General features: G+C 43.9%; 2 protein-coding genes across 2 annotated transcripts; both read left to right on the top strand.

The window, feature by feature from the left end:
• The first annotated feature begins 2,731 nt into the window (after nt 1-2,731).
• LOC309374836 (uncharacterized protein) lies at nt 2,732-9,627 on the top strand. Its single transcript, XM_081920009.1, has 2 exons — nt 2,732-5,490; nt 6,604-9,627. The coding sequence occupies exons 1-2, from the start codon at nt 2,999-3,001 to the stop codon at nt 9,059-9,061; spliced, it is 4,950 nt and encodes a 1,649-aa protein (XP_081776135.1). The 5' UTR covers nt 2,732-2,998; the 3' UTR covers nt 9,062-9,627.
• A 2,986-nt stretch (nt 9,628-12,613) lies between these two features.
• Nucleotides 12,614-18,273, top strand: LOC309374835 (uncharacterized protein). The gene is made up of 2 exons (XM_081920008.1): nt 12,614-15,049; nt 15,401-18,273. The coding sequence occupies exons 1-2, from the start codon at nt 12,790-12,792 to the stop codon at nt 17,848-17,850; spliced, it is 4,710 nt and encodes a 1,569-aa protein (XP_081776134.1). The 5' UTR covers nt 12,614-12,789; the 3' UTR covers nt 17,851-18,273.
• The last annotated feature ends 2,812 nt before the right edge of the window (nt 18,274-21,085 follow it).

The raw sequence follows: 21,085 nt of genomic DNA, 5'->3' as shown, positions 1-21,085 counted from the left end.
ATCTTAGTTATCCAGTCCTTTGTTTTGGCTCTTCTACAATTTGGGGGGGGGGCTGACTTCCTTTTTTCCACCTCCCCCGTTCGCTCCAAATTCTAAAAATTTATCCCTCTTTTTAGTCCATATTCCAATTACTCACGGGTTCTTCTTTTAGGTCCAAATTTTCAATAGAAGAAGTCAGCGCTCTCCGCCGGATGGCATGCGGCTGCGCTCGGCAGGGATAGCAGAGGACTCAAAGCACCACGCTCCTCCCCGGCACCCGATCCGTAGCCTTTAAAAAGGCTCCTTCACGAATCGAGAGGGCGCTGACGGTGCCAGCCGAGTCTCCATGTCCACGGCCTCCGTGGCCGTGGTTTTTAAGGGTCCCCGCATCGCCGGTGCGGTAGGACCCAGCCCCTGCCGAGCAGGCTCCCTCCGGAGCTCGGAGGGAGCCCGCCATTCGGCGATGGCGCCGACCCGGAAGTCCAAGATGGAGGAGACTTTTGTGCAGTTTGCAAGTGAGTTTCAGTTGAAGACACTGAGAGAGTGTGGCTGAGTGAGGGACAGAAAAGCGAAGGGGAAGGAGATGAAAAAGTGCTATATGTTCATAGCTGTGGCAACTTAGTCAAGGCTGAATCACATCCCACCATTATAATGAGAAATGAGGCGTGGAGGCATTAAGTTCTATGGCTTATACTTTGAAACTTGGCAACATATGTTTCGTATAGTGCCTTCCTGCAAGTGCAGGACATGATTAGACATGGCTAAGATTGTGCTGTAAGATCTACTGAACAGAACACTCAGCCGTGCACAGACCCTGTAACCAGACTGATGTAAGATCAAGCACATCAGAAGTCTTTACCATTGCTTGGAAGAGACTCTTGCTGTTCCCTGTATTCTCCACACCCCCAGCACAAATTAAAGAAGCAACTAGGTCCTATCCCCTGAGCCAACAAGCATGTGCTAGAGAACCCAGAAGTGGGGAAGAGGGTTGGTGGCAACTACATAAGTATGTCTAGGCAGCATCTTTGGACCACAGCATATGATGATGACTAGGGCTGCAATCCTAACCCCACTTACCTAGGAAAAAGCACCATTCAATTGAATAGTACTTTCCTCTGATTAGACTTGGTTAGGATGGTGTTGTAAAACACCCCAGAAATACCAGGTGTCTAAAAGAGATAGAAAAAGATTCTGCTGGTCACAACAACCACCTGAGACTTAAGCAGTATTGTCTCCTGTTGTATTCCCAACCTGCAAAAATGCAATTGATGGTAATTAGCTGTCATACATCATAAATCAATTCCACGGGTGCATGTTGGGTTGTTCAGGATGGAACTGAAGTTTGTTCTATTCCTACATGATTCTTTAAATGATATTTCATTGGAACAAATGTCATGTCCTATAAACAACTTCCACACCACATGATGGATCACGAAGTATTTAGAAACTTGTCTTTCATTGTGTTCTACAAGATCTGTATTATCTTAGGTTATGAAATTTATACATAAAGTATAAATATCAACATAAACATCTGTATTAAGTATATGCATTATGGCCACTGTCCTACTGTATTTCTACCCATGGCTGATCGGAGTGCCGTGTGTTGACTGAACTGTGTGTGTGCAGATATGCCAGGTGTCACAAGGTGGGAGACCCAACTGACTGGGGATAAGATCTGACACAGAGGTTCCTCTCTGGGACCAGCTATAGAGAACGTTCAGCTGGAAAAGAGGGGACTAGAGAAAGAATGTCCCATGGGGAAGGGAAGCAAGAGAGAGAAAGAATAGCGTGTTTGTGTGGGGGCACTGAACTGTTTTACTAATCTGTACGTTTTATACTAGGCTCCTACTTGTATATATCAGATTAGGAAGAAGGAACCCAGTTAAATGAGTAGTAAGTAACAGTGACTCTTCCTCACATGCCCATGTTTACAGATGAATGTGAACTTTATATTGAAATGCACATATTCATCTTCTGTGTGGAAGTGAAAGGACTGAATGGCCAGGGAAACCTTAATAATACAGAATGCTAGCATGTCTGGAAGAGTGTGTGTGTGGCGTATACTTTAGAGAAAGAGGGGGGGTTGCCTGTAGGACATGACGTTCATTCTAATGAAATGCCCTTTGAAGTATATTCATCAGTCAGTCATCATGGCTGGGAACTCTTCTTCATTCCAAGCCTCTCTTTCCCCGCAGATAGACTGTTTTTATTTATTTATTTTTACACTAATAATGTAAAAGTTGTTCCATGTGGTCTACATAGTTCTCCTGCTTCCCATTTTATCCTCCAAGCAGCCCTGTGGGGTAGGTTAGGAGTGATGGGTGTGTGTGTTGGGGAGGTTTCAGCAGCCTAAGAAATATAAAACATGACATAATAATTTTGGGAGCAGGAAGAAGGTTCCAAGGATTGTATTCAACTAAGTGGAACTCAAAGAGACCAATGGATGTAAAAAAAAAAAAAAAGATCATGCGCATTGATTTAATTGCGTGTACACTGTGAATGACTTAGCTGGACACAAATCGTACAGCCCATATTGTTTCTGCAGGAACCCATGGAAGCAAATGTAGGATGATAATACTATAATTTCTCACCAAATTGTCATCATCATCAAAAGGAGAAAAATATATGTCTTACTGTATTTCATATCTCAGGTTCTAAAGATGCTAGAAATTCTTAAAAAGAAAGAAAGTTGGGAATCTGGGTTTATGTTCCATTGGGGTGGCAGCTCTCTTGCCTCTCCACAGGGATGCTCATATTCTGGAAAATATTTAGTTTTTTGTAATGCCATAACATCGTTCAAACACAAGGTGGTGGTATTGCACAAGATAAAAGAAGAAAACTGGGGAGCAGCAGTTGCTCTCCTCAAGAGCTGAAGCCATTAGACAAAGGAATCAGCACAGGAAAAACAGCAGATCCCTATTGCAAGCCAGTCTTCAGAAATTTCAGTAGGAATAAGCAGGACACTGTGTCACATTCAGAAGAAACATACAGTTAAGAAGAGACACGCCTTGGAATAGACATGAGGACAATGCCTTGCATTTCAGGAGGAGAGGCTGGGAGAATGGAATTGCACCTCAAGATCAGGCAAGTTTGGTCTTTTTCCCTGTGTCTCTGTGCATGCATAGCAATGTGTGAGTCTTTCCGCTATTCAGTGCCAGAGGAAAAGAAAAATGGATTTTTGGTGGCAAATGTGCTAAAAGATTTGAGAGTGGATGCAAAGGAGCTGTCTGCTCGGAGAGCCCGGCTGGTTTCTAAGAGCTCCAAGCAGTATTTCCAGCTGGATCCTCATTCTGGGGATGTGACAGTAAAGGATAAAATTGATCGGGAGTCCCTGTGTGGTCAGAATGAACCATGTATTCTACTGTCTGAAATTGTGCTGGAAAAGCCATGGCAGTTACACAGAATAGAAGTTCAGATTGAGGACGTGAATGATAATCCTCCCAAATTCTCTAAGAATCAATTTATTTTTGAAATACCTGAGCAGACTCCTGTGGATATCAGATTCCCTTTGGAAAGAGCAGAAGATCCAGACAAAGGAAAAAATACTGTTCAGAACTACACCCTTAGTCCTAATGAACATTTTAGGCTGGATGTGCAAAGTCACAGTGATGGTAGCAAATATGCAGAACTGGTGTTAGAGAAACCGCTGGACCGGGAGGAGAATCCACAGATTTCCCTTATTCTGTCAGCAGTTGATGGAGGAATCCTAAAAAGAACTGGAACAGCACAAATAATCATTGATGTTCTGGATAACAATGATAATTTGCCTCTGTTTCCACAATCTGAGTACAAAGTGAAACTAAAGGAAAATAGCCCATTGGATACGCTGGTCACCAAAGTTGAAGCCACTGACAGGGATCTTGGTTCCTATGCACAAATCACTTATTCATTCAGCCAACTGCCAGAAAATGTAGTCAGATCATTCAAGTTAAACAAACACTCCGGGGAACTTACTACTGCAGGAACAATTGATTATGAAGAAAACACAAATTACGAGATGAACATAAGAGCTACAGATGGAGGAGGCCTTTCTGCTTACTGTAAAGTCATTGTAGAGATTGAGGATGAGAACGACAATGCTCCAGAGATTACCATCACATCCATCACCAGTCCCTTACCTGAGGACTCCCCCCCAGACACAGTGGTGGCGCTTTTCAGTGTCACAGACGTGGACTCTGGGGACAGTGGCAGAACTGCCTGCACCACTGAAGTCAACCTGCCATTTGTGCTCAAACCCACGGAGAACAACTATTACCGGCTGGTGACCCAACAGCCACTGGACAGACAACAAGCCTCTGAGTATAACATCACCATCACAGCCACAGACAGAGGCTCTCCCAGACTCACTTCCACAAGAATACTTCATGTTCAAATCTCAGATGTGAACGACAACCCTCCAGTGTTTGAAAAGCCATTCTATCAAATGCAGTTAAGAGAAAACAATATTCCTGGTCTTCTGATCAATTCGGTCCATGCTGTTGATCCGGACACAGCGCAGAATGCCAAAGTGACCTACTCGCTTTTGCCTGGGGAGATCAATGATGGCCCCACATCCTCTTACATCTCCATCAACTCTGAAACGGGGAACCTGTATGCCATCCGGTCTCTGGATTATGAGGAAGTAAAAGATTTCCAGGTGACGGTGAGGGCTGTGGATTCAGGTTCCCCTCCACTGAGCTCAGAAGTTCCCATCCGCGTTCAGGTTGTGGATGAAAATGACAATGCCCCCTTCATCCTCTACCCTCTCCAGAATGGCACTTCCCCCTCGAATGACCTGGTTCCCCGAGGGGCAGAGACTGGCTACCTGGTCACCAAGGTGGTGGCTGTGGACAGGGATTCTGGCCAGAACTCTTGGCTTTCCTACCAGCTGCTGAAGGCCACAGAACCGGGTCTGTTCACGGTGGGGGCCCAGAATGGAGAAGTGACCACCCTGAGACCGGTCAGCAACCGAGACAGCTTCAAGCAGAATCTGATTGTGGTGGTCCGAGACAACGGCCATCCTCCCCAGTCCACCTCTGCCACGCTCAGAATCCTTCTAGTGGACGGCTTCTCTGACCCTTATCTGAAAAGTGTGGCTCTCCCAAAGGAGGAAACCGTGGAGGAGGAAGACCCCAGCCTGACGATGTATTTGATCATCTGCTTGGCTGCCATCTCAAGCATTTTTCTCATTTCTGTAGTGGCGTTTGTTGTAATCAAGTTGCAGAAACGTGAAAAGTTCATAGGAACCTACAACTCTGGAGCCAATTTCCCGGTGGGACCTGATTCCCAGGAGAACTCTGCGGATTCTGGTGCTGGATCTCTATCCCAGGCTTACAACTATGAGGTGTGCTTAGCTGGTGGGTCTCTGAACAGCGAGTTCCGGTTTCTCAGGCCCCTGTTTCCTGTTTTCTCTGTGGAGCCTCCTAACGCTCAGGAGAATCCAAGGAGTTCCAATGATTCTGAAGGAGTCCCAAGTCATGCAGGTGAAAGTCAAAACATTATCCAGGTGAGTGCAGCATTTGAATCCTTTCAGTATGGTTTAATTTCATTTTCTCTCTCTATTTTGCTCCCCTTGTATCTGTGAGGTCGTAGCCTGAATTCAGCTGAGTGCAGAAAATATGAATATGGGTTTGAAATTCTACTTTAAAAATTCTGTTCAGTTTACCTGTGACCTTGTATTTTGATATTGTTGTTTCTGCCCTTGCATAGAGGAATATACACTTTCGTATTAATATTTTTGTGGTTTGATGTGCTATAGAATAACTTCATAACCTCTTTAAACTCTCTGTATGGGAGGGGGGTGTCACTCAAAAGCTGAGATACAGATTGCTTTCAGATGACCAGTTTATTACTTTTTAAAAAAAGAAATAAAGTGATACAAAGAAAAATAGAGGGGAATGAGGAAACAGAAGAAGAATGCTGTGTATAAGAAAAAAACAATACAAAATATCAATGTAATGCACTCCCATACTGTAATCCATACATACGTATCAATAGCCTGCTGCATTCTCTGTGTGCAGGCCATATGGCATCAAGCAAAATTTATCATACACTTTCCAAGGCATTTTCCTATCAATTTCTTTATTGCAAAATGTTTGATTGAGGTGGGAAGGAGGGAGATTGTTCCACAAGAGCAACATATGTGCTGTGCATCTTGAATTTCCGCGTATTAGATTGAATCCTATGCACAACAGTGTTCAAGAACTATAGAAAGTAATGCATTGTTTTGTGATACCTGCATTCATTCAAATGGAAAAGAGGCATCTTCCTACTAATAAAACAGTCTTTCATGAACAGAGAAACTGTGAATATGAACCTTTCCTGTTCAGTATAATGTGCACTGCATTCAGTGTTATTTACTGAATCTTAGTGGCTTTTCTTTGCTCAGCCACACGGTGGTAGTACAAGCAAAGACATGAACTGGAATTCAGAATTTTGTGAAAGAACTCACAGGAAGCCATGAGCAAAAAGGTGGCTGGAACAAAGGACGGGTGACTTTCATATGTGATAAAGAGATAACATAAAGCACAGCAAAACCATCAACACGGCAGCATCAAATTCATTTCCACAGCAGCAGAGATTATCATTGGAAGACTGTCAGAAACTTCATCTTTTGGCCAGAGATTCTTGAGCCATGGGAGACAGCTACAGAAAGGAACAAGGTCTGTATTTTTTGCTTTTCCTTTGTCTTCCTGGAGCACTGAGTATTTCACTTCACTATTCTGTGCCTGAAGAAAAGAAAAGGGGGTCTTTGGTGGCTAATGTGCTGGAGGATTTGAAACTGGGAAAAGGGGAGCTGTCAGCTCGCAGAGCCCAGCTGGTTTCTAAGAACACTAAGCAATATTTTCGTCTTGATACCATTACTGGGAATTTGTTGATAAATGATAAAATAGACCGAGAAACATTATGTGGCCAGACTGATCCTTGCTTATTACAGTCTGAAATTGTGTTACAAAATCCCTTAAAGATCTTCAGTATTGAAATCAAGATAGAAGATGTGAATGATAATGTCCCCAAATTCTCTAAAAAGGCATTTGATCTGGAAATTCCTGAGAATGTCCCTCCAAATACTCATTTCCCTTTGGAATTTGCCCAAGATGCGGACCTGGGAATGAATAACATCCAAAACTACACTCTCAGTCCCAATGAACATTTCATGCTTAGCATGGAGAGCAACAAAAATGGAAGGAAATATGTGGATCTTGTTCTGGAGAAGCCACTGGACAGGGAGAAGGAGCCACACTTTGGACTGACTCTCACAGCTGTGGATGGAGGGAAGCCACAGAGAACAGGCGCGGTTCAAATAAATATTGATGTTCTTGACATCAATGACAATTCCCCACAGTTTACTCATTCAGAATATAAAGTAAGGTTAAAGGAAAACAGCCCACGGGGTACTCTGGTCTTCAAAGTGGAAGCTACAGATTTGGATTTTGGCTCAAATGCACAGATCACCTACTCATTCAACCGGGTACCAGAAGAAATATATGATCTGTTTCACCTAAATGAAATCACAGGGGAAATCACTCTTTCTGGTCAGCTTGATTATGAAAAAGAAACCAGGTATGACATGAACATTAGAGCAACAGATGGAGGGGGTCTTTCAGGTCACTGCAAGGTCCTGGTAGATGTCGAAGACGTGAATGACAATGTCCCTGAAGTGTCCATCATATCCATCACTAGTCCTTTGGCAGAGGATTCTCCCCTGGAGACACTTGTGGCTCTCTTCAGTGTCACAGACCGAGACTCCGGAGACAATGGCAGAACCATGTGCTCTGTAGAAGTAAACCTTCCTTTTGTCTTAAAACCCACCATGAATAACTATTACCAGCTTGTGATCCAAAGTCCCTTGGACAGAGAGAAGGTCTCAGAGTATAATATCACCATCACAGCCGTTGACCAGGGCTCTCCCAGGCTCACTTCAACAAGAGTTATTAATGTTCAGATCTCAGATATCAATGACAACCCTCCACTATTTGAAAAGTCTTCATGTGAAATGCAGATACGGGAAAACAATATTCCAGGACTGCTCATTGGCTCAGTCCGTGCTGCTGATCTGGACACTGAGAAGAATGCCAAGGTCACCTACTCCCTTTTGCCTGGGAAGGTCCCTGATGGCCTTGTGGCCTCTTACATCTCAGTCAACTCTGAAAGCGGAAATCTGTATGCCCTCCGATCTCTGGATTACGAGCAGATCAAAGATTTCAAAGTGACGGTGAGGGCTACAGATGGAGGGTCTCCTCCCCTCAGCTCAGAAGTTACTGTCCGAGTCGTAATCCTAGACGAAAACGACAACGCTCCCTTCTTCCTCTACCCTCTTCAGAACAGCACATCCCCCTGCAATGAGCTGGTCCCCAAGTCGGTGGAGGCCGGCTACCTGGTCACCAAGGTGGTGGCTGTGGATGGAGATTCTGGCCAGAACTCGTGGCTTTCCTATGAGCTGCTGAAGGCCACAGACCCTGGTCTTTTCAGCATAGGAGCCCAGAATGGGGAAGTGAGAACCAGGAGAGCCCTGAGCGAGCGAGACACCAGCAAGCAGAGACTCCTGATAGTGGTCAGGGACAACGGGCTCCCTCCCCAGAGCAGCACTGCCATGCTCCATGTCCTTCCCGTGGGTGGCTTTTCGGATCCTTATATGAAGGCTGTGGAGGTCAGTAAAGAGGAGCACCAAGAAGATGGGAGCTTGACCTTGTACTTGGTGATCTGCCTGGCTGCAGTCTCCTTTGTGTTCCTCGTTTGCATTGTTTCCTTTGCTGTCATCAAGATCTGCAGGAGGGATCCCAGGGAAAGTTTTATCGCTGCCCCTCCTCACTTCCCACCTGCCAGACCCGACATCCCAGAGAACTGTGGCGATTCTCAGAGCGGGTCTCTTTCCAGGAGTTACCACTACGATGTGTGCTTAACTGGTGGGTCCTTGAGCAGCGAGTTCAGGTTCCTCAGGCCCCTCATTCCTGTTTTTTCTGTGGGGGACCCAAACCTCAGTGTGAACCAGACCCCTCCTTCTGCTTCCCAAGATATTCCTAATCTGGTGGAAGAAAAAGAATCAGAGAAAAAGGTGAATAATTTCCTGTGCCCTACTCCAGTTAGTTTCTTTGCTTGGTAATTAGGCATATCAGACGTTCTTGTATTGCTTTTGAGATTTATTGACAATATATTTTGACATTTCTGAGCATGCTTCAGTTTAAAAATGATCTGTTTATTTCAAGTTCATGTGAAACTTTTTTTCTCATTTCCCTCTGTCTTCATTGCTGGTCCATCCTCTCCATCTGATATTTCCTCTCTCCTCCTCTCTTCTTCCACCCTTCCATTTCTCAGGCAGGCCATCTCTTCCCAGCCCATTGTTGAGTTCAGATTTTTTCCTTCAGCCCTCCTGCTATTTAGGTCCTCTGCCTTTGGACTTTCTGCATTTTAAAACTCGCTCAGAACATCATAGCCACTGCAGATACACCAATGTGTCCCAGAATATACATACCTCCAAGGTGTGGACGACATACCTGTAGCTGCAGCTGCTGAAGTACCTGCACACGGGAGCCCTGATTAGAGCAGGCTTCCCAGTTATATACATGGCATTATTTAGAGGGTCTTCTTGCTGGTGGCACCCCACCTGTGGAATTGCCTTCCAAGGGAGGATCACTGAGTACCCTTTTCAGTGTTTTGTTGTTGTTTAGTTGTTTAGTTGAGTCCGACTCTTCGTGACCCCATGGACCAGAGCATGCCAGGCACTCCTGTCTTTCACTGCTTCCCGCAGTTTGGTCAAACTCATGCTGGTAGCTTTCTGTGTATTTTAATGAGTCAAACCATTGGTCCAGGTATCTTTTCTTTTCTTTTTTAAATATAATTTTTATTAACAGGCCAATCAAATCACATTAATTCCAAATTACATTAGTTCCAAATTATACAGCCAGATATTTAAATTTTTGTTGGGGGTACCCATACTTCAAGCTCTGAAAGGGATCCAAACTTCACTCTTGCTGCTGCTTTAATTAAACAGTTCTATCCAGTTCTGTCCAGATAGTCTCTTTGTTATTTTCCTCATCTTCTTGTTGTTATCATATATTCCTTTCTTTGTGATCTCTGATAATCTTCACAATCGGGTTGAAAACAAACATATCCAGTGTGGGTTTTGCACTCTCCAAGAGTCATATCACATAAAGGACAGACACCATTTCCACACCTCCGTAAAGAACATTCCCACAGTCTGTCCGTTGATTTCCACAGGCTTGCCAATCTATATCTCAGGGGGCCCTGCCAGGTCAAGATCACATTCCGATAACCATACATTCACATTCCGATGACCCTGGTCCTCCTCCCCCTCGTCCTCCTATGGGCAAGCCTGTCTTAACAAAACTCCATTTATAACTGCGTCATAAAACTTTCTTTCCATCCCCGATGTTTCCACCAGTCCTCTCTTTGATCAGTAATTCATTTCCACACAGTTCTTAACTCCTGCTTGTGATTAGTAATTTGCAACGATTCTTCTCTCTGGAGGGGAGGGTTATTGGTACTCACATAAGACAAAAAAAGAAAAGTTTTTTCCTCCCCCCCTTTCTGTTTCACTCCAACATACCAATCTTTTAATGATGATTCTTCACTTGATTTATTTGTCCAGCCCGTCGCTCCGCTCGCAGAGATCCCATTAATCAGCAGTCTTTACTCCCGATCTTCACTTGATGTATGTGCATTAGCTTCTTTCCAATTATATATTTCCAATTATATATTTCGAGCTAATGCGAACCAGTGCACGATTAGAGACAGCGTCAGGGAGAGCCGACCTCACCCAAGGGCTTCGTGCCAAGTTTCCTCACCCCCTTCTTTCAAATCTGGGGGTGAATTATGGACACAGCTGGCAAGGCAGTCCCCCCATTCCCTTGGGGGGGGCAAGGGAGGCTGCATACTCCCATATCAGCCTCTTAATTACCTCGTGTGGGTCGGAGAGATGTTTATTGTTGGCCATCTTCCAATGCACCCCCTGGTGGCTCCCAGTCCAGGTATCTTTTCAGACCTACTTGAGGATGCCAGGGTTTGAAGCTTGCATGCTTTGTATGCAGAGCAGTTTTTTTTTACCACTGAACAACATGCCCTTTGATGTAAGATTAAGATTCTGCCGTTTATAGTTGCAAAATGGTGCAACAGACTGAATTGAATCCTGGCATTGTAAAGAAGTACCTTTGAGGATGGTCCATACCAAACCTAGGATAAAAATGATAAGGAATGGCTTGTTGTGAATGAGTTGGTTGTGTAATGAGGTACTTTGGTGGCAAATTGGCATTTTCTTAAATGTAAATCACTGGGGGGCTTTGTCTGGAAAGATTTCTCTTTTGGATTGTATCTTTTGCCCAATGGTTTGTTGTCTTAGGTCAATGGGAAAGTCTAGTATGTGCTTTAATGGTAGTGAAACATATTCATAGTTCTTATTTAAAATGCTTTTTTGGCCACTGTTAGCCACGCTGAAAAAGATGGCCAAACGGAGAGGCTTTTGTGCAGTTTGCAAGTGAGTTTCAGTTGAAGACACTGAGAGAGTGTGGCTGAGTGAGGGACAGAAAAGTGAAGGGGGGAGGAGATGAAAACATGCTATATGCTCATAGCTGTGGCAACTTAGTCAAGGCTGATTTGGCTGAATCACATCCCACCATTATAATGAGAAATGAGGAGTGGAGGCATTACGTTCTATGGCTTATACTTTGAAACTTGGCAACATATTCTTTGTAGAGTGCCTTCCTGCAAGTGCAGGACATGATTAGACATGGTTAAGATTGTGCTGTAAGATCTACTGAACAGAACACTCAGCCGTGCACAGATCCTGTAACCTGAGTTCCCACCAGACTGGTGTAAGATCAAGCACATCAGAAGTCTTTACCATTGTTTGGAAGAGACTCTTGCTGTTCCCTGCATTCTCCATACCCTCAGCACAAATTAAAGAATCAACTATGTCTATCCCCCGAGCCAACAAGCATGAACCCAGAAGTGGGGAAGAGGGTTGGTGCCAACTATATAAGTATGTCTAGGCAGCATCTTTGGACCACAGCATATGATGATGACTAGGGCTGCAATCCTAACCCCACTTACCTAGGAATAAGCACCATTCAATTGAATAGTACTTTCCTCTGATTAGACTTGGTTAGGATTGTGTTGTTAAACACCCCAGAAATACCTGGTGTCTAAAAAAACATAGAAAAAGATTCTGCTGGTCACAACAACCACCTGAGACTTAAGGAACATTGTCTCCCGTTGTATTCAGAAACCTGCAAAAATGCCATTGAGGGTAATCAGCTGACATACATCATAAATCAGTTCCACAGGTGCATGTTGGGATGATCAGGATGGAACTGAAGTTTGGTCTGTTCCTATATGATTCTTCAAATATCATGGAGCAAATATCATGGAGCAAATATCATGTCCTATAAACAACTTCCATACCACATGATGGGTCACAAAGTATTTAGAAACTTGCCTGTCATTGTGTTCTACAAGATCTGTATTATCTTACATTATGAGATTTATACATGGGGTTTATGGTCCATTGGGGTGTCTGTTCTCTTGCATCTCCACATGGATGCCCTTATTCTGAAAAATCTTTTGTTTTTTGTAACGCCATAACATAGTCCAAACACAAGGTGGTGGTATTGCACAAGATAAAAGAAGGAAATTGGGGAGCAGCCGTTGCTCTCCTCAAGAGCTGAAGCCATTAGACAAAGGAATCAGCTCAGGAAAAACAGCAGATCCCTATTGCAAGCCCGTCTTCAGAAATTCAGTAGGAATAAGCAGGACACAGTGTCACATTCAGAACATAAATACAGCTAAGAGACACACATTGGAACAGACAAGAGGACAATGCCTTGCATTTCAGGGGGAGAGGCTGGGAGAATGGAAATACACCTCAAGATCAGGCAAGTTTGGTCTTTTTCCCTGTATCTCTGTGCATGCATAGCAATGTGTGAGTCTTTCCGCTATTCAGTGCCAGAGGAGGAGAAAAGGGGGTCTCTGGTAGCGAATGTGCTAAAAGATTTGAGAGTGGATGCAAAGGAGCTGTCTGCTCGGAGAGCCCGGCTGGTTTCTAAGAGCTCCAAACAGTATTTCCAGCTGGATCCTCATTCTGGAGATGTGACAGTAAAGGATAAAATAGATCGGGAGTCCCTGTGTGGTCAGAATGAACCTTGTGTTCTATTCTCTGAAATTGTGCTGGAAAAGCCATTGCAGCTACACAGAATTGAAGTTGAAATAGAAGATGTGAATGATAATCCTCCCAAATTCTCTAAAAATCAATTCCTTCTTGAAATACCTGAGCAGACTCCTGTGGATATCAGATTTCCTTTGGAAAGAGCAGAAGATCCAGACAAAGGAAAAAATGCTGTTCAGAACTACACCCTTAGTCCTAATGAACATTTTAGGCTGAATGTGAAAAGTCCCAGTGATGGTAGCAAATATGCAGAATTGGTGTTAGAGAAACCGCTAGACCGTGAGGAGAATCCACAGATTTCCCTTATTCTGTCAGCAATTGATGGAGTAATCCCAAAAAGAACTGGAACAGTGCAAATTATTATTGATGTTCTGGATGCTAATGATAATTTGCCTCAGTTTCCACAATCTGAGTACAAAGTGAAACTAAAGGAAAATAGCCCATTGGATACGCTGGTCACCAAAGTTGAAGCCACTGACAGGGATCTTGGTTCCTATGCACAAATCACTTATTCATTCAGCCAACTGCCAGAAAATGTAGTCAGATCATTGAAGTTAAACAAACACTCCGGGGAACTTACTACTGCAGGAACAATTGATTATGAAGAAAACACAAATTACGAGATGAACATAAGAGCTACAGATGGAGGAGGCCTTTCTGCTTACTGCAAAGTCATTGTAGAGATTGAGGATGAGAACGACAATGCTCCAGAGATTACCATCACTTCCATCACCAGTCCCTTACCTGAGGACTCTCCCCCAGACACAGTGGTGGCCCTCTTCAGTGTCACAGATGTGGACTCTGGGGACAGTGGCAGAACTGCCTGCACCACTGAAGTCAACCTGCCATTTGTACTAAAACCCACAGAGAACAACTATTACCAGCTGGTGACCCAACAACCACTGGACAGAGAAAAAGCCTCTGAGTATAACATCACCATCACAGCCACGGACAGAGGCTCTCCCAGACTCACTTCCACAAGAATAGTTCATGTTCAAATCTCAGATGTGAACGACAACCCTCCAGTGTTTGAAAAGCCATTCTATGAAATGCAGTTAAGAGAAAACAATATTCCTGGTCTTCTGATCAATTCTGTCCATGCTGTTGATCTGGACACAGCGCAGAATGCCAAAGTGACCTACTCGCTTTTGCCTGGGAAGGTCAATGATGGCCCCACATCCTCTTACATCTCCATCAACTCTGAAACGGGGAACCTGTATGCCATTCGGTCTCTGGATTATGAGGAAGTAAAAGATTTCCAGGTGACAGTGAGGGCTGTGGATTCAGGTTCCCCTCCACTGAGCTCAGAAGTTCCCATCCGCGTTCAGGTCGTGGATGAAAATGACAATGCCCCCTTCATCCTCTACCCTCTCCAGAATGGCACTTCCCCCTCGAATGACCTGGTTCCCCGAGGGGCAGAGACTGGCTACCTGGTCACCAAGGTGGTGGCTGTGGACAGGGATTCTGGCCAGAACTCTTGGCTTTCCTACCAGCTGCTGAAGGCCACAGAACCGGGTCTGTTCACGGTGGGGGCCCAGAATGGAGAAGTGACCACCCTGAGGCCGGTCAGCAACCGAGACAGCTTCAAGCAGAATCTGATTGTGGTGGTCCGAGACAACGGCCATCCTCCCCAGTCCACCTCTGCCACGCTCAGAATCCTTCTAGTGGACGGCTTCTCTGACCCTTATCTGAAAAGTGTGGCTCTCCCAAAGGAGGAAACCGTGGAGGAGGAAGACTCCAGCCTGACGATGTATTTGATCATCTGCTTGGCTGCCATCTCAAGCATCTTTCTCATTTCCGTAGTGGCGTTTGTTGTAATCAAGTTGCAGAAACGTGAAAAGTTCATAGGAACCTACAACTCTGGAGCCAATTTCCCGGTGGGACCTGATTCCCAGGAGAACTCTGCGGATTCTGGTGCTAGAGAAACAGTGAATCTGAGCCTTTCCTGTTGAGTATAATGTGCACTGCATTCAGTGTTATTTAGTGAATCTTAGTGGCTTTTCTTTGCTCAGCCACACGGTGGTAGTACAAGCAAAGACATGGACTGGAATTCAGAATTTTGTGAAGGAACTCACAGGAAGCCATGAGCAAAAAGGTGGCTGGAACAAAGGAGGGTTGACTTTCATGTGCGATAAAGAGATAACATAAAGCACAGCAAAGCCACCAACACGGCAGCATCAAATTCATTTCCACAGCAGCAGAGATTATCACTGGAAGACTGTCAGAAACTTCATTCTTTGGCCAGAGATTCTTGAGCCATGGGAGACAGCTACAGAAAGGAACAAGGTCTGTATTTTTTGCTTTTCCTTTGTCTTCATGGAGCACTGAGTATTTCACTTCACTATTCTGTGCCTGAAGAAAAGAAAAGGGGGTCTTTGGTGGCTAATGTGCTGGAGGATTTGAAACTGGGAAAAGGGGAGCTATCTGCTCGCAGAGCCCAGCTGGTTTCTAAGAACAGTAAGCAATATTTTCATCTTGATACCAAGACTGGGATGTTGTTGGTAAATGATAAAATAGACCGAGAAACATTATGTGGCCAGACTGATCCTTGCTTATTACAGTCTGAAATTGTCTTGCAAGACCCCTTAAAGATCTTCAGTATTGAAATCAAGATAGAAGATGTGAATGATAATGTCCCCAAATTCTCTAAAAATGCATTTGATTTGGAAATTCCTGAAAATGTCTCTCCAAATACACATTTCCCCTTGGACTCTGCCCAAGATGAGGACCTAGGGATAAATAACATCCAAAACTACACACTCAGCCCCAATGAACATTTCAGGCTTGATGTTAAAAGTGAAGAGGATGGAAACAAGTATGTGGATCTCGTCCTGGAGAAGCCACTGGACAGGGAGAAGGAGCCACACTTTGGCTTGACTCTCACAGCTGTGGATGGAGGGAAGCCACAGAGAACAGGCACAGTTCAAATAAATATTGATGTTCTTGACATCAATGACAATTCCCCACAGTTTACTCATTCAGAATATAAAGTAAGGTTAAAAGAAAACAGCCCACAGGGCACTCTGGTCTTCAAAGTGGAAGCTACAGATTTGGATTTTGGCTCAAATGCACAGATCACCTACTCATTCAACCGGGTACCAGAAAAAATATTTGATCTGTTTCACCTAAATGAAATCATGGGGGAAATCACTCTTTCTGGTCAGCTTGATTATGAAAAAGAAACCAGCTATGGCATGAGCATCAGAGCAACAGATGGAGGGGGTCTTTCAGGTCATTGCAAGGTCCTGGTAGAGATTGAGGATGTAAATGACAATGTCCCTGAAGTGTCCATCATATCCATCGCTAGTCCATTGGCAGAGGATTCTCCCCTGGAGACACTTGTGGCTCTCTTCAGTGTCGCAGACCGAGACTCTGGAGACAATGGCAGAACCGTGTGCTCTGTGGAGGTAAACCTTCCTTTTATGTTAAAATCCACTATGAATAACTATTACCAGCTTGCGGTCCAAAGTCCCTTGGACAGAGAGAAGGTCCCGGAATATAATATCACCATCACAGCCGTTGACCAGGGCTCCCCCAGGCTGACTTCAACAAGAATTATTAATGTTCAGATCTCAGATATCAATGACAACCCTCCAGTATTTGAAAAGTCTTCATGTGAAATGCAGATACGGGAAAACAATATTCCAGGATTGCTCATTGGCTCAGTCCGTGCTGCTGATCTGGACACTGAGAAGAATGCCAAGGTCACCTACTCCCTTTTGCCTGGGAAGGTCCCTGATGGCCTTGTGGCCTCTTACATCTCAGTCAACTCTGAAAGCGGAAATCTGTATGCCCTCCGATCTCTGGATTATGAGCAGATCAAAGATTTCAAAGTGACGGTGAGGGCTACAGATGGAGGTTCTCCTCCCCTCAGCTCAGAAGTTACTGTCCAAGTCATTGTCATAGACGAAAACGACAACGCTCCCGTCTTCCTCTACCCTCTTCAGAACAGCACATCCCCCTGCAATGAGCTGGTCCCCAAGTCGGTGGAGGCCGGCTACCTGGTCACCAAGGTGGTGGCTGTGGATGGAGATTCTGGCCAGAACTCGTGGCTTTCCTATGAGCTGCTGAAGGCCACAGACCCTGGTCTTTTCAGCATAGGAGCCCAGAATGGGGAAGTGAGAACCAGGAGAGCCCTGAGCGAGCGAGACACCAGCAAGCAGAGACTCCTGATAGTGGTCAGGGACAACGGGCTCCCTCCCCAGAGCAGCACTGCCATGCTCCATGTCCTTCCCGTGGGTGGCTTTTCGGATCCTTATATGAAGGCTGTGGAGGTCAGTAAAGAGGAGCACCAAGAAGATGGGAGCTTGACCTTGTATTTGGTGATCTGCCTGGCTGCCGTCTCCTTTGTGTTCCTCGTTTGCATTGTTTCCTTTGCTGTCATCAAGATCTGCAGGAGGGATCCCAGGGAAAGTTTTATCGCTGCCCCTCCTCACTTCCCACCTGCCAGACCCGACATCCCAGAGAACTGTGGCGATTCTCAGAGCGGGTCTCTTTCCAGGAGTTACCACTACGATGTGTGCTTAACTGGTGGGTCCTTGAGCAGCGAGTTCAGGTTCCTCAGGCCCCTCATTCCTGTTTTTTCTGTGGGGGACCCAAACCTCAGTGTGAACCAGACCCCTCCTTCTGCTTCCCAAGATATTCCTAATCTGGTGGAAGAAAAAGGATCAGAGAAAAAGGTGAGGGATTATGCCAGTGAGTTAACTTGTGATTAATAATGCCTTTTGCTTGGTTATTAATAACATCAGATGTTCCTCTTCTGTTGTGCTTAGTTGATAAAATATACAGTGACTAGAGAGACCGGGCTTCAGTTTTTAATGTTATTTCAAATCCATGTCACAATTGTTTCCGTCTTACTCTACATCCTATTCTTCTTCATGTTCCTTTGTTCCCTTATTGTTGAGTCTTCTCTGTATTAAACTTAGGTAAAAATGCTCTGTACTAATTACAGTTGCTGCATATACAGCTGTGTGTATTAGAATATACCCCTAAGTTGTCTAAGACAGCTTAAAACCCAGTTTCATGCACACAGGGGCCCTTTATGAGACCGACTGACCGGTTATATAAATTGTTTATAGGGTCTCTTGGTAGTTGCACCCCATTTGCGGAGTGGCCTCCCAAGGGAGACTTATCCAGAACCATCTTCATTGCCTTTTTGGTGCTGGATTAAGAGCTTTTTATTGACCCAGACTTTTAAAACAGTTCTCATTTCAAACAAACTCAATCTGGACTCTCATTGTGTTCTGTTTTGCCATTTGAACTGCTAATATGTTATGGGTTAGTTGGCTGAGTCACATGGTGTCATTACAATAATTAATTGGGCCAGTGGGATGACAATAAGAATTAGCAGAGTGAACAGCCTTCTACTGATGCAGACCAGTGGTGCTCTATCTCAGTATTGTCTACACTGACTGGCAGTTGTTCCCCAGGATTTCAGGCAGGGATCTCTGCCGACCTACCTCAGGATGCAAGGGATTGAACCTGGGACTAACTGCAAAGCTGATGGTCTAGCACTGAGCCATGACTCTCTGATGTGAGGAGCAGGTCCTACAGTGTTTAGTTGGAAAATGGCCTTACAGGAACTTGGAAGTCTAGGAAATATATGTCTGAGGAACGTCTATGCTAAATTTGGGATAGAAAAAATAAGAAATGGCTCATATTTAAGAATTTAGCTCTTTGATAAGGAACTTGAATGACGTGTTGACAGGTGCTGTGTGTTTTTCTTCCATAGACTTTGCTGGGACCCACACTCCCCAGAATATTTCTATGTTAGTACTGTATCGTGCTTAATAGCAGAATAACATATTTGTGGTTGTTATTAAAATGCATTGTTATGGCCAATGTTAGTCAGTGGGATTTCATAAGGGTGTCTCCCACACATGCTCAGTTTGTGCCTGCTGTGAGAAAAAGTTAAGCATGTGCGTAATTTAGGAGCAAAAATGATTGGGGACCAAAGGAGATGAGAAAATTAATAGGTAAGGGTCATAGCTATGGCACTTTGGTTAAGGATGATTTTGCTGAATCACCTTCCACTATTATGATGAGAAATGGGTGTGGGCAATAAGTTGCATGACTCATCGTTTGGAAATGGTTCAGTGAATTGGCTGGAAACCTGGCAGGGCGTTTTATTTTCCATTTTGCGTTTATACAAGGGAATGATCTCCAGAAATGGTGGAACAAGCAACAGAGAAAATGGAAAAAGAGAAATGGGAGCCACAGCCAGGAGTGTGGAAGATGAAGCCAGAAAATGAATTTCGCATGGGGAAGGGGAGTGAGGTTTTGTGGGGGGCACGAAACCGCTTTACTAATTCATGCAGCATTTTGTTATGGGCTCCTACTTGTATGAACATGGAACCCAATTCAATTAGTAAAAGTGACTCTCACTCTCTAAAGTATACATTGGGATTGGGAATTCTACTTCATTCCAAGCCTCTCTTTACCTCTTAAACAGAAATATTAATATTAATAATAATATTTATGCCCCGTCCATCCATCTGGGTTTCCCAGCCACTCTGGGCTGCTTACATAATATATTAAAACATAATAAAACATCAAACATTAAAAACTTCCCGAAATAGGGCTGCTTTCAGATGTCTTCTAAAAGCTGTGTAGTTCTTTATCTCCTTGACATCTGAAGGGAGGGCATTACACAGGCAGGGTGCCACTGCCAAGAAGGCCCTCTGCCTGGTTCCCTGTAACTTCAATTCTCGCAGTGAGGGAACCATCAGAAGACCATCAGAGGAGGACCTGATTCTCAGGAGAACTCTGCAGATTCTGGTGCTGGATCTCTATCCCAGGCTTACAACTATGAGGTGTGCTTAGCTGGTGGGTCTCTGAACAGCGAGTTCTGGTTTCTCAGGCCCGTGTTACCTGTTTTCTCTGTGGAGCCTCCTAACACTCAGGTGAATCCAAGGAGTTCCAATGATTCTGAGGGAGTTCCAAGTCATGCAGGTGAAAGTCAATATATCCTCCAGGTGAGAGTACCATTTGAATAGTTTAATTTCAAACATTTTCCCCTCTAGTTTGATAATAATTTTTATTACATTTTCAATTTTACATTTTCAAATAAGCATTTAAAATATCCCATGATTTCCCTTCCCCTTCCATGATTCATTTTTCATATTCCTATTTTACTATAAGCATTCGAATAAGTTTTCCACCTTTACCTCCATCAAAAATTATTTTCTCTATTGAATTTATCTTAGTGCTGCCAGTGTTTTCAGCTGTATAAAGTCATTTTTCTTATATTCAGTAAATGTTTTCCACTCTTCTTTAATGCGTGTTCTTCTTGCTCTCTTATTCTCTGTGTTAAATCTGCACGTTCTGCATATCCTGTCAACTTAAGTTGCTGATCTTCTTTATTTGGGACCTAGCACATTTTCCATTTTGGGGCTAAAAAAGCACAGACCACAATTGTTGCATACATAAATAACCTTTTCTCACACCCAGGAATTTTAGTTTGGGTTTTCCCAACGAAAATGACACTGGTGTGTGTGTGTGTGTGTGTGTGTGTTAAAGTAGTTTTAAACATTTTTTTAAATTTTCAATTTCCCCATATACTTTTACCTTTTTACATGTCCACCACATGTGAAAAAAAAGTTCCTCCGTTTCTTTACACTTCCAACATTTATCTGATTCTGTTTTATAAATCTTAGCCAACCTACTCTGAGTTAAATACCAACTATTAATGATTTTCAAATAATTATCTTTCAATTAATAACCTTTTCTCTCTCTAGTTTGGTCCCCCTATATCTGTGAGCTGCAAGCCTGAATTCAGCTGAGTGCAGGAAATCTGAATGCAAATTTGAAATTCTTCCCATATTTTTCCTGTTCAGTTTCCCTGTGTTGTCATATTCTGATATTGTTCTTTCTGCCCTTGCATAGAGGGATATAAACTTTCATATTTATAGTTTTGTGGTTTGATGTGCTATAGAATAACTTCATAACCTC

The sequence above is a fragment of the Podarcis melisellensis genome (assembly GCF_964234715.1).
Source record: "Podarcis melisellensis genome assembly, chromosome: 7".
In the NCBI taxonomy this organism is placed as follows: domain Eukaryota; kingdom Metazoa; phylum Chordata; class Lepidosauria; order Squamata; family Lacertidae; genus Podarcis; species Podarcis melisellensis.
The sequence above is the reverse complement of the archived record's forward strand: the minus strand, read 5'-3'. Positions and strand labels throughout refer to the sequence as shown.